The 22,860-nt window shown below is 48.5% G+C and overlaps 1 protein-coding gene and 1 long non-coding RNA gene across 6 annotated transcripts in view; one reads left to right on the plus strand and one right to left on the minus strand.

Moving 5' to 3' along the window:
* LOC142064456 (uncharacterized) overlaps nucleotides 1-20,934 on the plus strand; it is an 80,111-nt gene extending 59,177 nt beyond the window's left edge. The window contains exon 5 of one of the 2 annotated variants that reach the window (XR_012663111.1): nucleotides 20,362-20,934. This is a non-coding gene — a long non-coding RNA (uncharacterized LOC142064456). Of the gene's footprint in view, nucleotides 1-20,287 lie in introns of both variants that reach the window. The other variant, XR_012663110.1, reaches the window with a different exon arrangement.
* The window catches only part of COL13A1 (collagen type XIII alpha 1 chain), a 90,986-nt gene that overhangs the window by 43,364 nt on the left and 24,762 nt on the right, over nucleotides 1-22,860 (minus strand). For 2 of the 4 annotated variants that reach the window (XM_075109460.1, XM_075109462.1), the window contains 10 exons: nucleotides 16,673-16,699; nucleotides 13,993-14,028; nucleotides 11,535-11,585; nucleotides 7,669-7,704; nucleotides 6,146-6,172; nucleotides 5,051-5,077; nucleotides 3,941-3,967; nucleotides 3,806-3,832; nucleotides 3,494-3,520; nucleotides 1,380-1,436 (listed from right to left, as the gene is read on the minus strand). In XM_075109460.1, the coding sequence (XP_074965561.1) occupies nucleotides 1,380-1,436; nucleotides 3,494-3,520; nucleotides 3,806-3,832; nucleotides 3,941-3,967; nucleotides 5,051-5,077; nucleotides 6,146-6,172; nucleotides 7,669-7,704; nucleotides 11,535-11,585; nucleotides 13,993-14,013 (300 nt within the window). In that variant the 5' untranslated portion in view covers nucleotides 14,014-14,028; nucleotides 16,673-16,699. Of the gene's footprint in view, nucleotides 1-1,379; nucleotides 1,437-3,493; nucleotides 3,521-3,805; nucleotides 3,833-3,940; nucleotides 3,968-5,050; nucleotides 5,078-6,145; nucleotides 6,173-7,668; nucleotides 7,705-11,534; nucleotides 11,586-13,344; nucleotides 13,372-13,992; nucleotides 14,029-16,672; nucleotides 16,700-17,721; nucleotides 17,741-22,860 lie in introns of those variants that run through there. The other 2 variants (XM_075109461.1, XM_075109458.1) reach the window with 2 other exon arrangements.

The following is a 22,860-nucleotide window of genomic DNA, read 5'->3' on the forward strand; positions in this document are numbered from 1 at the left end:
CTAATTCTCTTCATGCTTTCCAAGTATGGTTCCCTATTTCTTTCCAACTTCCCTTACAAGAAACACAGTGTATCTCTGTGCCTCACCCTTCCTCAGGCTGTGAAAGGGAATGGAGAGGTGCTAGGGAGGGCCAGCAGCAGGCGTCATGGCCAGCAAACAGGTCCTGGTGTGGTTCATTTAGGTGAGCAGACATAGCCATCATGGCCAAGGGAGAAGACTAGACCCTGGTGCCTCTGAGACTTGAGCAGGGAGGGTATGGGAGCCTGTGCTTTGCTTTTCCTTGTTTAACAGTAATATCAGCCTCTGACTGCGTATAGCCACGAACCCTGCCTTAGGGCAAAAGCTGACCCGGACACACAGAAATCAAATGCACTAAAGCTCGAGAGCATTTGTTCGTCCTTCTGTTGTATCCAGTTTCCACTTGCATGCATGCTGCTGTCAGCCTGGCACCCACCGTGCCGGCTCCAGGCCCAGGAATGCTCCTCTGGCCTGATCCACTTTCCTGTTCCTATCAGTTTTCTACAGAAGCTGCTCTTGATTTACACAGGGAGAAGAGAAAGAGGCTTTCTGTGCTCAGGTACAGAAGCGTGCCCCAGTGTGCAACATTTCCCCATGTGAGCTGTGCATGCAGATCTGAGAGGTGTGCCCATAGGTCTCCCACCACAGTAACCGTATGCATCCAGGCAGCGCACTTTAACCCCTTTAAACATTGTTCTTCATGTTTGCAGTGAAAGCAAGGATCCAGTCCTGTTGCAAAGTGAAGTGGCAACCCAATATTGCAGCATTGCCACCCTATTGTCAGGTGGTTGTGTTCAAACGCACTGATCCAGACAGCCACAAGCTATCGCAACGAAAGCAGTGCTGCTGGAAAATCAGCTAGGCCGATCTTACCTGAAGGAAATCCTTCTCTTTCCAAAAGACAGCACAAGAGTCCCCATAGCTCAGGAGAGCGCTTGGGACTGTGCTGACCTTCGCAAGGGGGTTGTTGCTGTAAATCCCCACAGCACCATGCTGGTTGTGCCTAGCATGTCTGTATGCGTGACCCAGACCCAGCTGAGCTGGCTTTGCCCAGCTCCTCAAGTGCTGAAGTGTATCTGAAATATTATGCAGCTTACAGTGAAGCAAAGAGAAGATACTGGAAAGGATGAGGAGGAAAACAGAGAGAAGCAGTCCTGAGGTGAGACAAGACCCAGCAATGGATTCAGGTGCAAGTGGGAGAGTTTAGAGAAGAAACCTGAAGCCTCTTCCACCCAGCTCCTGCCCTGCCCCCTCTGTGTCCCGATGGCAAGGTTTTTTTCAGAAGGCAGCTTGCAATATTGGATCCGCACCCTCATGCCTTTGCACTAGAACTGGGTCCCATCAGACCATTACCCACAAACCTTTAGCGTAAGGATCTGGTTAGAGCGCAGGGCTGCAAGGGTGGTACTTAGGTATTCCTAGGGGACAGTGAAGACACATGACACAAACGGGGTTGGTTAGACACACTGCATTTCTGAGAGCAGATGGAGCACGGCTGGTCCCCCTTTTCCCTGAGCTGAGCGCCCGTCCCCAGGGTGGCACTTCAGAGCAGCTCAAACGGCCAGCTCACACCGAATGGGTGGCCCCACGCCAGGGCTTGTCCCTCACAAAAGTGCAAGCCATACAGACTCATACAGAAAAAAAAAAAAAAAAGGAAACTACAACACGAGCCAAGGCATACATCCTAGCCTTACATTTCCTTCCTAAGAAAACAAAGACGAAACAAAACTGAAACAACATCCCTGGTTTTTCAGGATGCTGGTTTTCATTTCCTCACGCAGAGTATCTGACAAAGGACCTCATCAACCAGTAAAGCAAGAACAAATTGCAGTTCAGTCAAACGTGTAGCATTTTTACAACAAGGGTCATCCTAATTTTCATTTTGGGAGGAAGAGAGGGAACTGCATCTCTGTTGGCTGATTTATGCCTGTGACTAGGCCCTTTGGGACAGCCCACCCTTGAGCTGATCTGAGGACAGCCACCCTTCCCGTGAGCATGCCTCTGCCTTGGCACCACTCATGGGCTTTTTAAAACATTGAGCTTCCTGCCTCATGAGACCAGAAGTACCTCCACGAGAGCCAAGGAAACGTTGCCAGGCTTTGCGGAGATGTGAGGCTTTGCACCAGCTCTTTCCCTGCAGTCACAGCCCTCAGGCATGTCACCCTGGGGAGCACCCAACCCACCAAACCAGCGTGCCTTTGCCCCCAGGTTTGACCCCAGGCTGCTCCCAGTGATGCGCAATCTGCATCTCTGTTTCCCAGTGTTGCTGCAGGTCTTGCCGCTGCGTTTCACCTTGAGCACTGGGGACAGTCAGAGCCAAGGGCTGTAACATGAACCCAGGACACCTCTCGGGTGAACATTGTTGTTAGCTTCTTTTTAACATAACAATCTAGTGAGCCAGCTCGCCTAAATAAACACAGCTGACCGGCTATTATTGTACCGGTACTGGCACATACCCCCTTCTCCCTCACTGCCAGCTGAGCTCTCTCCCCTGCCTCTGCGGCACAGAGCATCCAGGGCCCTGCTCCCTTGGGGCCAGGGACCAGAGCCCAGCTAATTGTCCAGAGGCCCATCAAAAATAAACAGAAAGCCCTTAAGCCTGTCTCTTTGTACACCCAGATTACAAATTCCAGCCACTTCATATGATGTCGTTCCAATGCATTTCCAGTGGATTTTCAGCACTCCAGTTGTTTTTAGAGCTGCTTACATTTTACCACTGTAATCCCTTCAAACCCCATGATGTACTCTCTCCTCTCTTGGCTGTGGTACATGCCAGCCAGGCCAGGACAAAGAGGCAAGTGGGGCAACATCCTGGCTTTCATTAGATGGTGGCTGGCATCAACCCTCCCTCTCTGCCTCTTCTTTGCAGGCAGAAAGCCCACCAGGCCTGGGGGGCTGGCATGGGGACCAGTGCGAGCACCGTGGCCAAGGGCAGTCAGGGTTACTTTTGGGCAGGGAGCACAACCCTTCCCCTTGTCTCTATGCAACGTTGAAGGGGAAGAAAAAGGGAGGAACAACAGTAGAGTCTCCCCGAGGTCCGCAAACCCCAAACTGCTGCTGGCCACGCAACCACAGCAGAGTCTGTGGAAGCAGGATGGAGCTGCTGCAGCAGCACAAGGTGTGAATGGGTTACCTCTACTCCTCCAGAAACCCCAGGTTTTGCTGGGTTTTGGGGTGAGGACACTGACCTTCCCTGCTCCAGCACAGAACATGGCAGGGTCTCCAGGAAGCAGCAATTTAGCTGGGGGTCAGCCCCGGTGGGCAGGAACAGACCAGAGAAACAACATCCCTCCTGGAAAACCTTATCTGCTGCTTTTCTGCGAAACACATCAATCAGCCGAGTGCTGCCCTCAGGGCCCCGATGACGCATCTTGTTAATGAACTGATCTATATTTCCAACAAAAAGCCATTCAAACGAAGGAGGATTAACATGCAGGAAGGCACGGGACAGACGATAATAACGCTAATGACTTACCCTGTGCGGGTACTCTGCGCACTGACCCTGTGAAAGAAGGGGATTAAAAGGAAAGAGTTTAAACCAAACAGAGGGGGCCAAAATAGACACCTGGGGTCAGATCCAGAGGGTATAAAAATCGTTGTGACTCTATTGAATTCAGTGCAGCTATGCCAATTTGCACCCGACAAGCACCCTCCCTCCTGTCCTCTCTCCCCAGAGCCCTCTATTTCTCAGCTGCTCAGAGTCAGGACAAGCAGTACCAAGCCCATTGAGCCCCTTCCCTCCTCACTTTTTACATTTGCTTTTCAACATGTCTCCCCTTAAAATTACCTTTTCTCCTTTTTGTCCTGGGGGTCCCTATAAGAGAAAAGTGACCAGAAAAGCCCTCAGTAAATGAAGGAGTTCAGTGCATGCAAGGGGAAAGGGATTAGGAGGAGGTGTGATTGCAAGAGATGGGATACTTACAGGTTGTCCCCTGGGACCTGCAGCACCCTTTAAAGAAACACATTGTCATGAATGTGAGACGGATTCCCATTTACAGTGACAAGAAGACAAAAACTCTCAGTGTATGGAGTAGGTGGAAACTCAGCTTTTAAAAACAATTGTGGAGAAAAGTTCCCAAGAGAGATCTGGGCTCCCTTCGTTACTCTGGAGGAGTGAAAATGCACACATGCTCTGGCTGCACTGCGGGGGACAATTACCAAAAGGAGAGGGGAAAAATCATCAGAAAAACACACCCTTATTGTCCCAGGACCGCAGTTGATAGGGTGTCTCCTTGGCCGAAACACTGAGGTCGAACCAGAAGCAGCCAGGGCTGAAGCCTGAGCTGCAACAGTCTGAGCTAGGGTTGTGCAACAGGGGGATGTCAGCTCACCGCTCCACTGAAGAGCAGGGAAGAGGGATCTTCAACATGTGCTTGCCAGAGCGTTACACTGACGCTCCAGCTCAATAGACAGGATTGGCAGAAGGAAACGTTCAGCTTTTCAGTGAGCAAAGGTGACTACAGAGCTGCTAGCTTGACATACTCATGTCTGGGGATTTTACCACCAGAGACGTCAAGAGGAACAAGACCACATTTGGGTTTCTATCAAGTGTGGCCTAAGTTTGTAATTTTCAACCAAAAGCATTTTAGTACGATACGTGTATGAAACAGAGCTTCAAGAGGGGAGAGAGAGATATTTAATATAAAAAAATATGCTTTTTTTTCTGTTAGATAAGTTGAAAGCTGCCATATGGATTTTTAGAAAACTTTCCACCGACTTTGACTTGTGCTATGAGGCCAACCACGAAAAATGTCAGCTTCCAGAGTATATTTAAAGAACGTAATTGCTAACTGCAAGGAAAACATGTCCCATGCATAACTACAGAGTTACTGCTGTGACATGATGAATCTGATAGCCGTAATGTAAAAATTACAGGTGTGCATCCCAGCACTGCTATTATGAAGTTACAGAATTAGGGACACAGCTAGTGCATTAGCTGGACTAGGATCACTACCCTGCCTATGAGCTTATTCCCAGCAGAGAGGCAACATAATTTTAAACCAACCCGCAGACAAACATATATATTTTTTACCATCTCCCCCTTCTGTCCAGGATGACCCTGCAAAAGAAAAAAAACATTCCTCAGCTTCGACCATTGCAGTCTGTAGATGTTGGCTTAACCCACTTCCCCTTGCGTCGGGAGGTACATGCAGTCACCCTACGTTGTCGAGGGAGGTGCAATGCCATGAACGTGGAGCTTCACTCGCACGTCTAACGGGACACCACTCTCCACTACCCAAAATGCTGATAACAAAGCTCTGGAGGATGGACATGGGGTGCAAAGGCTCTGCAGGGCATGGATGGGATGTGGTTAAGCCTCGCTCAGGCTTGCTTAGCAGCTACAGCTGAGTGCAGTGAACGGCTCCTTGCTGGGGCTCACGTGTGTCCGCAGAGCAGTATAAGATGCTGCTGGCCTTGGCAGGGTGCTGTTCCTCATGGCAAAAACAGGGTCCTGCTGTAGGAAATTAGGTGCCAGAGGTATGTACTACCAGCTCCTTCTCCATTACAGCACAGCTAAGGGAAGTGCGATGGGGAACTTGGCTAAGGGGCTGCCTGGAGCTTTGGGTTTCATGTCAGTTGGGTTCATAGGGAAGTGGCTATATTTGTGCCTAGCTCTCTGAAGGTTGGGAAGAACTTAGGTCTCTCCCTCTACTACAAAGCTGATTATAAGAAGGTTTTAAGGACAGTATGGAGGTCTTTAGGCTCCTTTCTTCTTCTACTGCACCTCTTTATAGCACAGGAGCAAAGAGAAAGAAGCTGTAGTGTTGACTTCAAATTAGGCTGTCAGCTGTCTAAGGCAGAGGGCTGGTGCCCAGGGACCTGCTCTGTCTGACGCAGGGTGGGAGTGCCTGCTTTCCCTGCAGCAGCCAGGCTGTTGCACTTGTGAAGTGCTAGTTTATAGATTTGCCTAGAAAGGAAGCAGCCACACTCTGCCTTCCCTCATCTCCTGACTCCTGCATCTCCCGCAAAGGCATCTGTGGTATCCTCCTGCCTGCCAACCTTCTAATTTTCTTTTAATCCATGCGTGTGCATGACATTGCAAAATAATCCTCTTAAAAACATACTCTTTAACAGGCAGGCTGGCAGGAGTCAGGGCAGAAAGCCTTGAGAGAAGCTGTTTGCTTACCGGTTTGCCATCCAAGCCAATAGGGCCCTGAAATAAAAAAGGAGAAATGATGAGAAATGCTTTCACCAGGGTGTCTCTCCGTCTGCCCCAGCAAGCCCTATGTGTCACAAGATTGCATGGGCCGGGGAAAGGATGCGGAGATGAGGTAACTCTCTGTGCCTTCACGCCGGCTCCTGGCAGGTCCCTGGCCCACTGAGTACCAGACCAGCTCCCCAGTTGCTTCTGAGGGACATGCTCACTGTCAGTCCGTTTCAGCAGCAGCACCGGACACACGAAGGGAATGGAGGAGGTATTAATAGGCAATTTTCAAAAAATGCTCGGCATTTCAAATTTTGCAGTGACCTGTAAACTAGTTGAAAATCAGCAGTTTTTGAGGCTGATTTTAAAAGGCATCCACCTCTGGGGGAAGAGGAATTTTTGCGAATGATAGAATAATGAAAGTGTCCCAGGGAAGAGGTGACATACATCTCGGCAGCATGTTGAAGGTACTGTTTGATGAGAAACAGGCTCCACAGATCACTGTCCCACCCGGTACTTTCTCATGAGCTGGGCTGATTTGTTTTCTGCTCCTCTGAAAGCCAAAAGACCTCAAAGGCCTAGAGAGATCTGCTTCTCCTCAGCCCAGGGGCAGCTCACAGCCCCTCTTTTTGCAAAGGGCAGAGCCATGGAGGCCAGTCAGATGGTTTGGAGGCTGCCAATTCCTCCTGTTTTCCAGGTGTGAGAGTCTCCCCCACAGACCTGCTCTGGCACATTGATTGTCCTGGAGCAGCAGCTGAGCTGCCTGGTGGGAGCAGGGATGCAGGGGGTGTTTGTGTTTGCCTTAGGCTTCCTAGTTGTCTGGCATAAATGCATAAAAATAAATAGCAACCGTTTGAGTTCTCTAGCAGCTTCAATGCTTCAGAGAGTGCTGCCAGCAACTGTAGGACTGAAATGAAATTTGCTTTGTCCTCTCCCGGGCTTCTTTTCCATTCCCTTGTCTATCTGTAACAGTGTTGGAGAAGAATCACCCTCCCATGCTTTTTGTCCTTTCCCTTTGGCATGACCAGGGTGTTTAGCCTAGGATGGTCCCCAGCTGACCTGCATCGCGCAGGGCCCAGTTTGGATCACAGGTGCTCACTGCTATTGCAATATCACCTAAAGACTCAATTAAGGTTGGAATTCCACCTACCTAGAGGATATTTTCTTTGTTTGGGGCTATTTCCTAGGACGGTTTTCTTTTACTGAACAGACCTGGCTTCAACTGTGTTATTTTAACACTTGGGGTTTCTAAAATAATTTCCTTTCGTAGTTGTGAGGTGGTTTGTTTTTGGTTGTTTTGGTTTGGTTTTTTTTTTTCCCCTAAGTATCATTTAAAAGGAAAAGAAAAAAAAAGAAGAAAAACAAATGAAGAAAAAATTACTTTTTCAAGTGATACCAGGTCAGGTCTTTGGTTTCTGACAGAAATGATGAGATACAGCAAGCACTAATGACACTTCCTAGTAATATTGCTAATTTATGAGGTACGGGTGTGCAGTTACACTTACCGGGAATCCAGGAAAACCTCTTGTTCCAGGCTGTCCCTGGGAAGGATGAAGTGGAGACAGCAGTTCAGAGGAATTGAAGTGAATTTTGACTGACCCTAAGGCCTCTCTACAGAGCCTTTCCTCCGGCCTCTGTCCATTTATCCTATGAATCTCTGAAGAGTTACCCAAGACCCAGTTTCCCTCCAAGGAGAAAGCATCTTGGGAAGGAAGGGAAATCTCTCATCCCCACTCCAATTTGTACAGGGCCAAGAAAATCCTGGAGCAGGTCCAGTTTGGACTGCAAGCAGTTTCCTTGAAGTCTCTACATTAATTAAATGGGTGTCCCTAGCCCATACACTAGGTTTTTGGAGTATATTCCAGAGGCTGATCTCATTTTATGGCAATTCTTGCTGCCATAGACTGGAGGTGTTTAGTGCAGGGTGCTGCTCTGTGCAAGACAAACCTTGCAGGTCACTGGTGTCTAAATACAGCCATCCCTCTTCTCCTCCTCCCCTAATCTCATACCCCAGTACATTCATTTTCCTCACAAATAATTCTGGAGAAGAGATGATTTTTTTTTCTTTTCTGTTTCTTTCCTCTGAGAGCTAAGAGAAAAAGGAAAGTTAGGCAGTATGATGAAAGGAACATGAGCACCAAGTCCTTTCCCCTGCTTCTTTCTGTCTAGCCAGCACTGGCTACCACCCTGGGATCAGGTACAGCAAACACTGACTTAGGATGTGTTTGGCAGCTTCTTCATCACCCACTTAAAAACACTGAAAAAAGAAAATGTCCTGGCTGTTAATTTTTCATATTTCTTCAGTTTCTGGGACCTGTGACATCCCATATCACAGTGACTCTAGATTTGTGGGTATCCAGAAAAGATACTGCTTTACTTAAGGATTTTTTTTTTTTTTTAATCTCAATTTCCCCAAAAATGCATGAGCCAAGTCAGGAAGCAATACGGATGAGACTTCAGCAGATCTGGAAGCACACCCATGTAGATGGAAACAGCAGGATGAGGTAAATCCTGTACCACTGCTGTGGCATCTTGCCTTCCCTGAAAGCCATGCTACAATGCCAAAAAGCCCAGGTTTCTTATGTGTTCTCATGCTTCATTTTGGGGAAGAAAATGCTTTCTTAGGCAATTTGTGATACTATGACTGGACTCTTTGAGTCCCACAGGGGTCTCCCTAGGAAGGAGCTGCCTATAAATAAGGGTTCCCTTCTGAAAAGAAATGCACGTGGGTACATCCCTGCCTTAACCAGAGCTAGTCCATGTGGTGCCAAAGGAAGGGAAAGGGAAGGAGGGGACAGGTGTACTGGGCTGCAAGGCTGAGCTTTGCCATAGCACAGCAGTGTTAATTCCCTGGGAGACATCTCAGAGCCACACTGGCAGAGAAAACCTTCACCTTCAGGTTACATCTCCTCCAGCCTCCCTCTACCTGCAGAGAGACTCAGTGAAGACCTGGCCCTTCAGAGGTGCGGCCAGATAACCTCTTTGCAGAGTTTGAGGGATGCCCCTACCACAAAATGCCTTGCATTGTGCTGAACAGTTGTGGTTTTATACACAATGCTAGCAGGCCCTAATCCCATTTGCACTGTTTTTTCAGTTCTGCAAAGTTGAACTTGGTCAGCTTTGCTTTGCAAGATACATATAAAACCACCTGGTCCTGTTGGCCAGTGACCAGGAGGGAAGATAGGCTATAAATTAAAGGATCTGTCCACCGCTGGTTTCTGAAAAGGCAAGAATCAAGAAGAGCCTAGCCACAATTCATTAATTTTGGTTCCCTGCTGGACACCTCCCTGGACAAGTGCTAAAAAAAGAATTAGGGAGAAAACCTGGAAATTGTGCAATTTGGCTTCCTCTGTAGACTACAGACTGCTGCCTCTTTCTCCTTGGAGGACGGCAGAGTGATTTGCACAGTATCAGGCCAAAACAACAGTTCAGCAGTGAGCAATTCCAAGAGACTGTTTTTGTTGGGTGACTGTTTTTCCTTGTCTTCTTTTTAAAATGTTGATCATATGAAGTATGTAATCCCAGGAGTTGCCAAATCATGGAGACCGTCTGTTTCTGCCACTATCGGCACACTGTCCCTCTCTGGCCAGAAGTTAAGCAGCTCTGAGCTCTAGCAAAAACTTTAACCTCCAAACAAAAATCTGGAAACTATTTGTCATCCCACGTCTTTCCAAGTGGCCCCTTGGCCGGGGTTTCCGTGTTTGTCTTCAGTGCTCAGCCATCCTTTTGACCTATCACCAGCTCCCCGGGAAACTGGATCATCTTCACAGTAGGCTTTGGGGGTGGAAGTGTGGAGTTGTGCCAGTCCTGGCACCTCAAGGCTTTGACTGGGGTAGGCGAAAGCCCATTTTAAATATGATTTGCCATCTAAGCTTTCTGCTGCTTTGGAGATGCAACGTGTTCTGCACTTTCCCAAATAGCAAAATAGCAGCAAAGGCAATGAGGCAAAGCAGCAGCACCAAAGCAGACATTAAAAATTGTCCTGCAGACCAGGCGTGTGTCCTTCAGGAAAACAGCAGTGCCTGTCTCTGTTTGCAGGACCTACGGTGACAGAGACTGACAGCTTTTCTCTCCAGTTACTATAACAACTCTATCCAGAAGGCTGAGAGCTACAGCTTGTGAGAAACAGCAAAAGCAACAGAGCATTTCCCCTCCAAAATCTGCTGCTTGTGGAGCAGGGTGATCTTGCTCAGAGCTTGGCATTGAGAGACCTGCCAGCCCTTCCTCCTCACCTCACTATGTGGTCAGGGACCATCTATTGAGCACAAAACACTTGGGGAGACCCGTTTGTGTCTCGGGCTTTGGTTCTGTTGCTTCTCAAACTCCAGCATGCCAGGCAGGTGGGCCTGGGAACCAGCAAAGCTGTTTCTTATTGGAAACACTTATCATGGGGCTTTTGGAAAGTTAATTGGAAAGCCAGATGTAGCCAAGTGTTTGCACGCCTAGGTCTCTCTCACTTGACCTCTGCTGTGAAACAAAAGTTGCAGGCGGCCCATCCTCTCTGCAGGTCAAGGACGGTGCTCTTCACAGGTTAATCAAAATCGGAAGCGCCCACTGGGAGGGAGAAAATTGAGTCTCCAGGTCTTTTTCATGGAAATCTCTGGTGGAGGCTGTGTAGGGATTGTGTGGGGAGGGCTGGCTGCCTCCACACAAAAACAGAGGCTTGATGGCTGAACTGCAGTGCAAGAAACATCCAGCATTTAGGGCATGTAAGTGCTCCAACCCTTCACGTTAGTCGCCTTTTATGACCCTATCCTTGCAAAAAGCTGTTTGACTGACTCATTGCGCCCTGCAGGGACACTTTCACCGGAAGAGGGTGCAAAATCCTGCCTACACTTTCCTTGGCTCCCCAGCCCACTAAAGGACTTTCCAGATAGCGGTAGCTGTGCTGTTGAAGAGTTTCCAAGATTTTTGGCACTTGACAAGGACCTCTGAACAACTCTGAACTACCCATCTTTGTGAGTTCCCCTGTCACCAGCTTAGTTCTTATCCTGCTCTTCTGCAAAATCAGGGGGTTTGTCTTCTGCTAACGAAACCAAAGGCTGAGAACAGCCAGGCAAAGGGCGTATTTTCTCCAAAAGTGGTAGCAGCCCTGTTGCAAGAAGGAAATATGCTTCTTCCTTTTAAATACAGCAATATGGTTTCCTTGCAAGGGAAGGCTTCCTTATTTGTTTTAGGGTATGGGCTGTAATTTCATTATATATAGTATATAATAGCAGTATAAAACCAAGGCTGGCTCAGCATAAGAACCACATTATACAGCGGTTTTGCTCTCTCCAGCTGATGCTGTGTCTTACCGCCCCTCCTAAATCTTTCCCTGTAACTTGCCCACATCCTGCATCAGTCAAAAATAGAGAGAAAAGCCACTTACGGGTGGACCTCGGGGCCCGATGATGGACATGCCAGCTTCTCCTGGAGCACCCTGCATAGAGACAAGGGAGAGGAAAAGGGATGAGAAAAGGAGGAGAGGAAAATACAAAGACAATTATATTCCCGTCAAGACTGGGGTTAAATGAGGGTACTTAAGGCGTGAGACCTTTAGGGCTTATGGGGCAGCTGCCGTTCTGGCCTCCCCCAGCTCTAGCCCCGTACTTTGGGAGAAGAGATGTAATTTGGAGCTACTCAGATGTGCCAGAAAATGGAAGCTGCACAGCAAGGAAAACTATAAACACATAAAACACTTTCTGGCAAAACAGAGGTTCTGCCCCATTAGAAGTGTGAAAGATGGCTTGAAACCCTTGCTGTTTCCTTCCTGTGAGTCCAGAAGGACTGTATTTCGCACAAGAAAGAGGAAGGGATGTGCTGGGCTCCAGGGAAATGGGAGCTGTGGGCAGCTCACTGGCTGCCACCAGAAATGCCTCGCTTGTGCACTTCTCGAACCCAATTGGGATGTGCATGAAAACAGGAAAGCCCCTTGCTGGAAAAGAAAACAGCTGCCTCTCCAGCTTCTAGCCACCAACGACGTGTGATGGGCAGGACGTGTCCCTGTCTTTGGAAAACATGGCATATTCCTGAGAGGCAGGTCCAGAAGTGCCCAGGGCTGGGGAGCCTTGGGATGGAGCATCCCATAAACCAAGCAGCCTGCAAGCAAGCAGAGCTCTCTGCAAAACAAAGCTGGGGCCTGCCAAGGACTAGGACTCTCACGGAGGGCTTTGGGGAAGCATGGGCTATTAAGAGTGATTTTTCCGTTGTTTGTTTGTATCTATCCACTGACCCTTCATGTTGAAAGCTTTGGCCAGAGAGAAATGCCAGGACACACAGCAAGAAAGCAGGGTGGCTTCAGGTGGTGAAATCTTCGTCTGTTAGATAATGTTGGTTGGCTCCAATGAGCAAGCAGAAGTTTGAAAGCAAGGGAGGAGAATCTCTGTCCTATCTTGCCCTTCCTTTGTGTTTTTCTCTCTATCTCCTATGAATAAGACCAAATGGGCCTGGTATGGCAGTGCCCTGCACGGATGATCCCCCTATCATGTGAATATTCATCCCTTTCCTAGTTTCTACACGTGGTTATTTGGTTATTCACACACACACCCCCAGACACCTCCATTCCACTGTTCTTGCAGGTGGGATATACTCACAGCTCTGGGGAAAATAAACTAATGCTGAAGCATCAAACACTTCAAAACGTGGGGGCCAGCAGTAGGATGCTTTGCAAACCACCGCTTCTTTGGAGGGACAAACACCAACTTGCTGCACAGCAGTTTGGGAGATGGCATCCCACAGACTTAAACTGTACCATCAGTTTTCCATAGGAGGAAGAGGTCCCACCATGTCAGAAACAGGACTGTGCTGTGCCATTTTTTAACTTGCTATGCCTTGCACCAGGAACAGGCTAACCTGGGAGGTGGAAGGGATCTCTGGGTTGATTAGGGCAAGGATTGCTGCCAGCAGGGAAGAAACTCAATGGTTAAAACCCAGGAAGCCTCGAGGGGAGCCCTGCGTGTACCCACTGGTTCTTATGCTGTTAGTAAATTGTCCTAAACAAGAAACACAGCATCTTCAGAGGCTGAGTAGCCTGGAAGGAATTTGGGAGATAAACTCGCACTGCCGGGGAAGAGAATGGGCAGCTCAGGGAGGGTGAAAGCCCAAAGCTAGCTGCAGTCACCATGACTGTGACCGGTGGCTTGGGCTGACCCTAGAGGAGGGCAGTCAGGGATGCCACAGGCTGTGAGGAGCCAACTCACCTTCTCTCCAGGTTGCCCTTTTAGTCCCTGGGTCAGTGGCACCCGTCGCAGCCACATGCAAGAGGGTGCAGGAGGGGGTAAGAGAGAGAGAGAGAGAGAGAGAGACAAACAAAGGCATCAGCGGCAAGGGAACGCTCCCCCACCCCAAAACCCTGGTTATGGGGCTGGGATGAGCAGGGTGGCCTCAGCTCCTGCCCCAGCCAGCCCTCTTCCTCATCCTCACCCTGGGATGTCCGAGGGAAGAACAGCTCCAAAATACAGTGCTCAGCCAGGCAGGAGATGCCCCTGCCTTGTTCAGGGCAGGGTTCTTTGGAAAGGGCGGCTGCCAGTGGCAGGTAGGGGTGCGTGTTAGCAAGCCCACGGTTAGCGAGCCCAGCCGGCGCACAAGGTACGCAACTGCGAGGGATGCTGGACCAGAGGAGGGTCTGAGCAATATGGCAGAGGGCATGGAAACACCCCCGCTGGCATGTGTGTTGTTTGCAGGGCTGGCCACCCTGCTGCGACCAGGAGATCCCCTTAGGTGCGGGGCTCAGGGAGGGTGGCATTTCTCAGGCTGACACCTTGGGTCATCCCTGAAAGCCACTCCAAAATCTTGAGGGTTGGAAGATGATTGGGAGAATAAGGCACATGCAAGAGGTTTCGACTTACCGGCCGCCCAGGGATTCCCATTGCGCCTTTGTCTCCCTGGCAAGTAAGGCAAAGTCAGAGGATATTAGAAACTGGCCAAAAGCAAGGTTATAAAACAGCACAAATGAGCTGCGCCACAGACATGGCTTTGTGCGGTGGTGCAAGTGTCCAGGGATTTTGAGAGAGGCAGAGAGCAAGTTAGAGAGAGAGGAAAGTGTGTTTGCATGTACCTGAACCTGTCTTTAAGAACATGCGTAAGCCACCAGTTTGCTCGTGCATATGACAAACCAGCACATCTCGCAACAGAAATTACATATGGTGATTTAGGCAGCAAAAGAAGGGCAAGAGTCTTCAGCCTAACAAAGTATAACCCCAATTTCCAACACTTCATAAAATCCAGGTCCTGGGAACTGGCTTCCTGCAGTAGCCAACTGCCACATTTTTCTCTTTCTTTACCAAAGTCATCTGGGTGTTAGCTATTTATTTATAGAGTTATCACTTTAAAACAGGATTCTCTTAGACTTGAAAATATGGTCCTGTCCAGAAGCAAGAGAAAAATGTGGGAAAACAAGCTGACACAGGAAAAAACACGTCTGGAAGAAGACATATGAGCAGCTGTGTTCAGTGTCCTCTACCCCTTTGAGATACTTCCCAGTGCATTGTCAGGGTGTGAACGATCCTAACAGCAGTTTAAGGAATGACTCTGGGTCAGGCAACGCTGAACAGAGCCTCATAAACACATGAACACAAGACCAGTGGCAATTTTCTTGAGCCACTTACCTACAAGGCAGTTTTCTGCCTCTTACAGTTAAATTTAACTATGCAATTTAAAAAATAATAATAATAAAAAGAATAATCCCCCCCCCCGGCATTCCTGGTCACCAAAAATGAAGGCTTGGCTGAAGACAGCAGCTGATTACTGAAGAGGTCTTGACTATTATGGCTTCAGTGGTCATGTAGCTTTTACTCTATATTTTGCAAAAATGATGTAATAATAATCTCTGTTTCCAGCAACGTTTGGTGTTTCCATATGTAAAACAGAGTGTCCCTGCCCATGGCTGCCTGCATCCGTAGACACAAACCTGGTTTTCTGGTTTCTGCATTGGAGACACCGGCCCCATCAGTGCCACCTCCTTGTGCCTTCCCCCACATTCAGTCCCAAGGTGTGTGACCGTAATCTGAAATCTCCAGAAGGGGAATGCACTTAACTCTATTTGTTTTGCCAGGTGTATGCAGAGGCTTCTTTGGCCGTGCATCCCAGACTGGGACATTATTGCCTGGGATCAAACCGTTACCCAGTGAAAGTTTAGCCACTTTCCTCTGCAGAGCTGGGGGGCGGTTTGGTATTCAGAGCACTCTTTTCCAGGCAATGCATGTTTTGACAAATTGAAAAGCAATATATGCTTTGCAAAAGCATCCCTTGCAGATGGATGAAACACTAAACAGCTGCTTGATGTAAAAGTTTGTAGATGATATATTATGGGGAACAGCTTTCTTCTAGGGTTTTAGGCGGGTTCTCAGTCCCACTATTATTTGCCTATCTCTGTGTGCTGGCAGAGAGCAAAACTCCCAGTGTCAGCATCTTGCCCTGGGATTACTCTGTGGCCGCTGGAGAACATAATGCTGAGTTTTTCTGTGTTTTAGTCCCTTAAATGCTGCTTTCCTCCAGAGCTGAGCTCAGGCTGATCTCTCTCATGATTTGAAGTAAAAGCTCATTTTATTTCTCCTGGCTCTGCTGTGGCTGGTACCCGAGCCGGAAGAGCCCAAGGTCGGGGCTGAGCTGTGTCTGGTCTCCAGCGAGTACCTGGTGTCGGAGCGGTACATGACGGCACCGTGTCTGGTATGTGACTGCGCAGCATTACAGGCCTCCAAGCAATAACAGCAAAGGGGGAGCTCCCGGTAAGACAGCAAATAAATGCCAGATGTTTATAAGGAAAGGTTGTCTGTGACAGGGAGCCAAGAAAGAGCACTCGCGGGTGGATGATACCACGTAGGTTGGTTACAAAGTCATGCAAAGCTGCCTGCAGCTCACACGTCGGAGCTAGAGAAGCACAAAAGGCAACAAGCAGCCTCTGGCCTGAGTCAGGGGGAGAGCCAGCAACACAGTTTGCATTTGTTCATTAGGAAAATGCCTGTTACGGCTGCTGCAGTCCTCCAGGTGAGCAGCAGCCTGGGGAGCCGGGAGCCACCATCAGGGAGGCACAGAGCCACCACCAGGGAAGCACAGAGCCACCACCAGGGAAGCACAGAGCTGTAAGCCCCGAACCCACGCTCTTTCCTCACTCATGACTGTCTCTCTCAGATGCACATACTGTTATTATGGACTTTTGCATTTGCCACAGAGTGACTTAGGCCTTTTAAATCCTGCTGAAATTAGCAAGCCCCATCAGCAAGAACACTGCACACCGAGCCTCTTCAACCAGACCCTCAAGCTGACTAAGGCATTTTCAAATGCAGTGCATTTCCCGCATGCAGGAGGGTTCACAGGGATTATGTTTCCCTTAAATTTGGCCTTACAAAGCTCATGTGGTCCCTACTCCATTACAAGCCACGTCCTGTTTGCAATATTCTATTCTTCCATATCAGATTTGCTATGCGAGATCACTACCTTCGCCCAGCTTACAAACCCTGTGGGCCTCTGATGAAAGTGCTGCCAGGCCGAGAGTGTGAGGGAATGAAAAAGAAAGAACAAAGTATTCACCTGGAGCCCTGGTCTTCCTGTAGGGCCCTGAAACAAAATAAACAGAAAAGATTAAATTTAGCTTCAAACTCTGAAGGGAGTGCTTGATAAAGAGACAAAATCACATGTAAGGGTTTAGGAAACAGAATGGTTAAAAATCTCTCCACAGCTCCTTGACCATCAGCTCTGCTTTGGTTTCCTAATCTACTGTTTGTGAAGTTTTCTCTCCTTTCAACATGGCTCTACCCACAGCTCTCTGCACGGGCTCTGAAGGTATCTGCAAGTCCATGGAGAATGAGCTAATTACAGGGCTCTGACTTTCTTCCTTAGTTTCCATCTGCTAAATATTATTTTTTCATGTATGGAATTGCTGCAGTTGCCACAGAAATGTTGCATGTTCAGAAATGGGAGAGAAAACGCCCGTGAGAGGATCTTTTCCTTCGGATGTGGTCCAGACGGCAAGAGTCCGGGAACCTCAGGACTATTGCACGATTTCATCATTTCCTTCCTTCCTTCGCCCCTTTTAGTCCCAATCTCACCAAATTTCTTACGTGACTGCGGGTTGCCCTTGCCTTCACCAAAGCCTTGACTGACACCAGGAATAACAGTGGGAGCATCTGTTGGGCAAGAGGAGAGTGTTAAGGCCTGTTTTGCTGCTGGGGCGTTGCTCATCCATTTCGCTGGCTTTTCTCCTGTTTGTTCTAGACTACAAGCAGGGCTTAGTGCGTTTTTAGTGAGTATTTCTGCCCATCCCCAAACTCAAGCCAACATCAGCACCGGGAGCTAAGCCCTGCCACCCAGCATGTTGTGTTTTTCAAGCTGGGAAAAAAAAAAACCTGGGAGAGAGATGTGTGGGGCCATCAGCACTTTAGGGTTGCTATCCAGAACGATGTGTATGATATCCAGCCAGGCAGGAGCCCAGGTCTGTTGCTCATAAACTTGAGTTTCCATGCGGTTTTAATAACGAGAAATATGAGGGGGGGAAATATTTCCTATGGCGTCAAGGAGGACTCTGCTTGACTCCTCAGCAGTGAACTTTTGCTCACATTGACTGAGCCAGTCTCGCTCACCAGCCGATCAGAAACTCCAGAGGTCCTGAATGAGATGAGGGTGCTGTTAGCCCAAGACAAATTCCACTTTGGCTAACGATGCTTGGTCTGACTGACTTCCTCTTGTTATTTCCATTGGCTGTAGCATTCCTCGCAGCCTGTCCTGAAAGTCTGCATGTGGAGACAGGTTCAGGGGTCGCAGTAAGCCAGGATACGGTAGCATATATTGTCAGCACTTCTCTGGTGGTCCCATGTGTTTCTGCGAGGCTTCAATCTTTCATTATGATATTAAGTTTCTAACCCTTATTGCTGCACAGGAAGCCTGGAGTATGCGTCTTCCTCACCCTGCAAAAGCACAGACTGCTTCCCGAGAGACAGAGTCTGCATTGACCTATTGATTTCTCTCTAATTTCTCATGGCAATAACAGAAACGTCAACACCACTGCCAACTTTGTGCCCACCCCAGCCCTTTAGTGCTGACATATTCCTGCCCAGGGTGGAGTGGCAGGGGCGGCCCTGGATGGACTCCACTTGTAGCACCCTACAAAGCTGTGCTTTCCTCCCAGTAACCCAAAGCTAATGCTGGATACAACCACTTCAGCAGCCAGTCATGAAAGCCCCTGGGATAAGCTATCGCTGCAGGTTTGTGTGGATCAGACCTTCCAGCTGTAAAACACTGCCAGACCTTTTGGCCTGGAAGGTGCAGCTTTCTGGAAGGTTGTTGTCACTAGATTGGGCTGTGCTCGTATATCTGTGGGAGTTAGGTCTATAGCATTTCGAGCTGATGAAAGAGGAAAATAGGTTGTACAGCAACTACTTCTCAGAATGTCATCTGCAAACTGTTTAAGACATTTTTGTGTGAACAGACAAAAGATGACTACCGTATGTTTAACTTCTCATGTTCCTTCACAGAAACCCAGTATAGTTCCTCTATTGTACATGTATATAAACCATTTCCTCTAGAAGGACCGTGCTAGAGACAATACAGTGTTTCTTTATAATCCTGAGAGATGTCAATACATGGCCTCATTCCTTGCATTGCTGCTTCTGGTTCACTATGGGTCTCTTAATAGCTGTAAGAAATCTTCTGCAATAACCTAGCTATTTTACTGAAGCCTAAATCGTCTGCACTGAGGTTTTGCATTAGCTAACATTTGAAAAGGAAGCTGTCAACACAATTTTTCCTCTGAAATTGATAGCTGTGCAGCTATACTTGAAGACCCAACAGTTCAGCAAGCCCGGGTGAGCAGCAGGAAACAAGTCCCTACAGCTCAGCTCCCGCCATGTGTTTGCGATCTATCTTTCCCTTTTTCACAAACACATCTCATTCAGCGTGTGGCATCCGCTGCATGTGAAGCACATACAGCCGATTCCCCCAGGGTATGTGGGGCCAACTGGTAACACGCAGATATCTCTGCCCCTCATATTTGCCATGTCCCCATCCCTGCACTCCCACTGTCAGCTTTGGAAGCTGCGATGCAGCTGAAAGCAATCCCACCCCAATATGGGTCCTGAGCACCCGCAGTACTTGCTGTTTGGGAGATGCCAGGGCACCAGGACTGCAAAGGCGGCTACCGCACCAGATGCTACAGACAGGAGACTTTGCTAGTTCATGCCCTGCAAACTCTGTGTCAACAGCTTCTAAAACCATAAAGGTTTGGTACTTACAGGTGGACCTGAAAGAAAGCAGAAAAATAAACAATAATTAATACTTTAATACAATAAATCCTAACAAGAAGGGCTATGTAAATACATTGTGCCATCTTTTGGGGTTGATCCTGATACTGCTCCCATTTGCTGATGTACTTTCACCATCTCCCTGCTGATTAATTAAGGTTTACCCACAATTAGCAGCAATGCTTACAGTCACCACAAGTGTAGGTCAGCTTCAGAAAGCCCTGTGTTAGGAAGGCCATGTAAGTCAGGCTCTCAACACCGTGACACTCTTTTTTGGTCCTTTGGCACAGAGGGGTCCCCTCCCTGAGCGTGACACAGCCGAGCACGGGGGCTCATTGGTTGTGTGACTCCCCCTCACATTCTGCCAGCTTCTTGGGGTTATGAAAGTTGAATCTGGGGAGGCAAGAGCCCCTTTGCCTGCACATTTTCCACCAATGTTGGTGATCTTACGAAGGCACGAAAAGGAAACTACAGCTATTAAACGTACCAGGTACCTTTTGTCTTTAGTACAAGCTAATTTTCCCCTTTGCTTCTGCCTTTGTTCCCGTAGGAGCCAATCTGCCCTCTTGGAAGCAATTCCCTCAAATCCTTTGGGTTTCTTTCACTTCGGAAAGCCTTTTGAAAGCTGCCAGTGTGCAGCACTGCATCTTCCTTGTACAGATCCATTGTACAGTATATATCAGGGCTTAAACAGCACATTTCTTTCATCAGTTCCCAGAAAATTCCTCAAAATCCTGACAGATATTGTGTGTGGGGAAAGAAACCCCTGGACTCACTATTTTGTGGTTTCCTCTCTGTGGGAGAAGCAAGACACACCATACAATTGTCAGGGGTTTCTACATTTTCCATGCTTTATAGACACTCTGGTTTTTTTTTTTTGTTTTTTTTTTTTTTTGCTTCTTTATATGAGGTGCCAAGACATAAGACTAAACAGTAAAACAGGCAAGCTGACAGATAACAGGCAGCAACCTCTTCTTTGCCCAGGAGGCGGATGTCACAGTGAGCACCTGCAGAATACGTCGTCATCATCCTGAAAATGCCCCTGGCTGAAAGTCCACAAAAGAAACTGGAGACTTTGGATGAACAAACATTTTCCACACTCGAAATCTCTCACTTAGCCTGACTTCTTCATACCGGGGACTACGGCAAATGGTTTGGCTATCAAGCTTTGGTGACCTAAAACTGCACTGTTACATGCCACTCTTAGACTTTTGCTCAGCTTTCATCATGATTGATCAAAAACGTTACCTCTAAAGGGTACCTTTTGGTTAAAATAAAAAAAGAAAAATAAAGTTTGGCATCTTCATGGTGACTGACAGACCTAAGGTCAACGTCCACAGCCAGAAGGCTCAACCACTCGAACAACTCCGCACAAATTTAGGACAGGAGCTCAGGGTGGGACCCAGGTTTGGTCAGTCTGGCAACTGCCCATCACCAGCGTTGGTGCTGAGGTTGCTATTATACCTGGTATGCCAAGTCTAAACAACAAAAGGGTTTCTGATCAGAGAGTTCATTTTCGAGGGCAAGGTCAGACTCACAGGCCGGAATCCTCATTTATGCCAGATGGGGCGGGGTGGGGGGGGAGTTTTCTGAGTCTGGCTTGCATGACAATAAAGTTCTGTGAGAGAACTGTTTTGGAGATATTTTGTTTCAGAGTGAGCGCCCTGTCACAAGGTCAGTGCTTACAGCTTGCCAATACACGGACTTTATTTCCATTAACAACACTACAGACCCTTAATAACCCGCCTACCCGTCTCCATGGGTTTGGGGCACTTGTAGATTGCATGAACCAAACCGTTTACCTAATGTTGAAAGAAAAAATTAAAGGCAAGCAAACCGTGAGCCATCCCTGCTCCTCCAGACCAAATGTGACCAGACAGCAGCACAGCCTGTAATGGTATTGCAATACCGCTGAGAAAAAACATAAGCTTTTGTTTGCTCCAGAAGCTACGTCCGCAGAGCAGAGTAAATCAACGATGCCGGCAGCTCTGGGCCCATCAGGCCACGCACCCCACACAGATCAAAGGCAGGAGGCATACTGGAGGCCCATCTCTCTTATATGCCCGCTATAAAATTAATGGTTCTGTGAAGGGGGGACTGCACAGTCTTGTGTAAGCACACATCAGTGAGCTGCAGGGACACAGTCTTGGCTGCAATAAGTCAATCAGTAGAGACCATCCAGGGACTGGAGTTCAAATGTCGGGACCGTCTGCACGATCCAGGAGAAAGCGAAGCCCTCAGACAGTGTCACTTCTAAAAGCAACATTGTCTTGCATGGGCTGGAGGAGGAGGAGGGAAGATGTCCCGAGGATGCTGGCGAGGGAGGAGGTGCTGCTGGATAAGCTGTTGCAAAGCACCGGGGATTTTACAAAGTGAAATAATGCTTCAGCAAAGTGGATTTGTCATGTTCTGTCACGGTGATTAACGAGAAGGCTGAACAGAGCTTCTAAAGAGGCTCAGTCTTTAATATAACAAGATGTAATTTAACGCACATTAGAGGAAAGAGGGAGGGGATCCTTGTGCCCCCGCTCTCAACCGCTCTAACCACAGGTGGCCAGGCTGAGCCAGCCTCTCCTGGGCAGTACTGGCCATGCTGCATGCAGTGCACCGGTGACCACAGCTTCCCTGGCCTCGTCAGGGATGGTGGCAACCCTGTAAGCCAAGAAAGCAAGCCTACAAGTCAACCAGGCTGCACAGAACCCTTCCTGAAAGCAACATGAACTGGAACAGAGTCACCACAACACTGCTGCGTGTTGTCCCCTGTGCTCCCCGGCTCCTGCAGTCCCAGCCAGATTGGGGCAGCTGTGTAGAAACAGGCCTGATTTCACCAGGCAGGCCAGATCTCAATGGTGGTGAACTCCAAAGAGCTCCACAAACAACCAAGAGCCAACAGCCTCAACAGCCACAAGTACAGATCACACCAATGGGGGTTCCTCCTCTCTCATGTCTATAGCAGGGTCTTTTGGGGTGAGATAGAGGCGGTGCTGCTTAGAAGATGAGCTAGATCCCCTTTCCATAAGCATAATGATAATGAGTCAAAAGAGTAGGGATCAAAGCTACTGTGAACATTTCTAAGCCCATTTCATAGCTAAGCCCAGCCAGCAGACAGACCCAGACCTCCCAGATCACCAAATTCCTCAGCCTTACACAGAACAGGGAGCCCACGTTTGCAATTAGCACCTCCAGGTCCTGTGGGTTTTGAACCTGATCTTGCCGGGACCAGAGCAATGCCAGTGCTGGCATGCAGGCTGCAGCACGACCGTCCGCCCACGACGGGCTGCTCAGGAAGCATCTCTCCGTGCCGGCGTCTCGCTGAAAGGCACTGGAGGGCTGTAAGCAGCAGCGATCACTGTTTATCCAGCTGCGGGGCTTGTCGAGCAGCAGGGGACAGAGGAGGGGATGGAGCAAACATGTCAGGAGTGGACGAGTGGGAGGAAGCAGTGGCCTCCTGCAAAGAGGAGACCTCCAGAGCACCTTTGAAAA

This window comes from Phalacrocorax aristotelis, chromosome 14 (assembly GCF_949628215.1).
Source record: "Phalacrocorax aristotelis chromosome 14, bGulAri2.1, whole genome shotgun sequence".
In the NCBI taxonomy this organism is placed as follows: domain Eukaryota; kingdom Metazoa; phylum Chordata; class Aves; order Suliformes; family Phalacrocoracidae; genus Phalacrocorax; species Phalacrocorax aristotelis.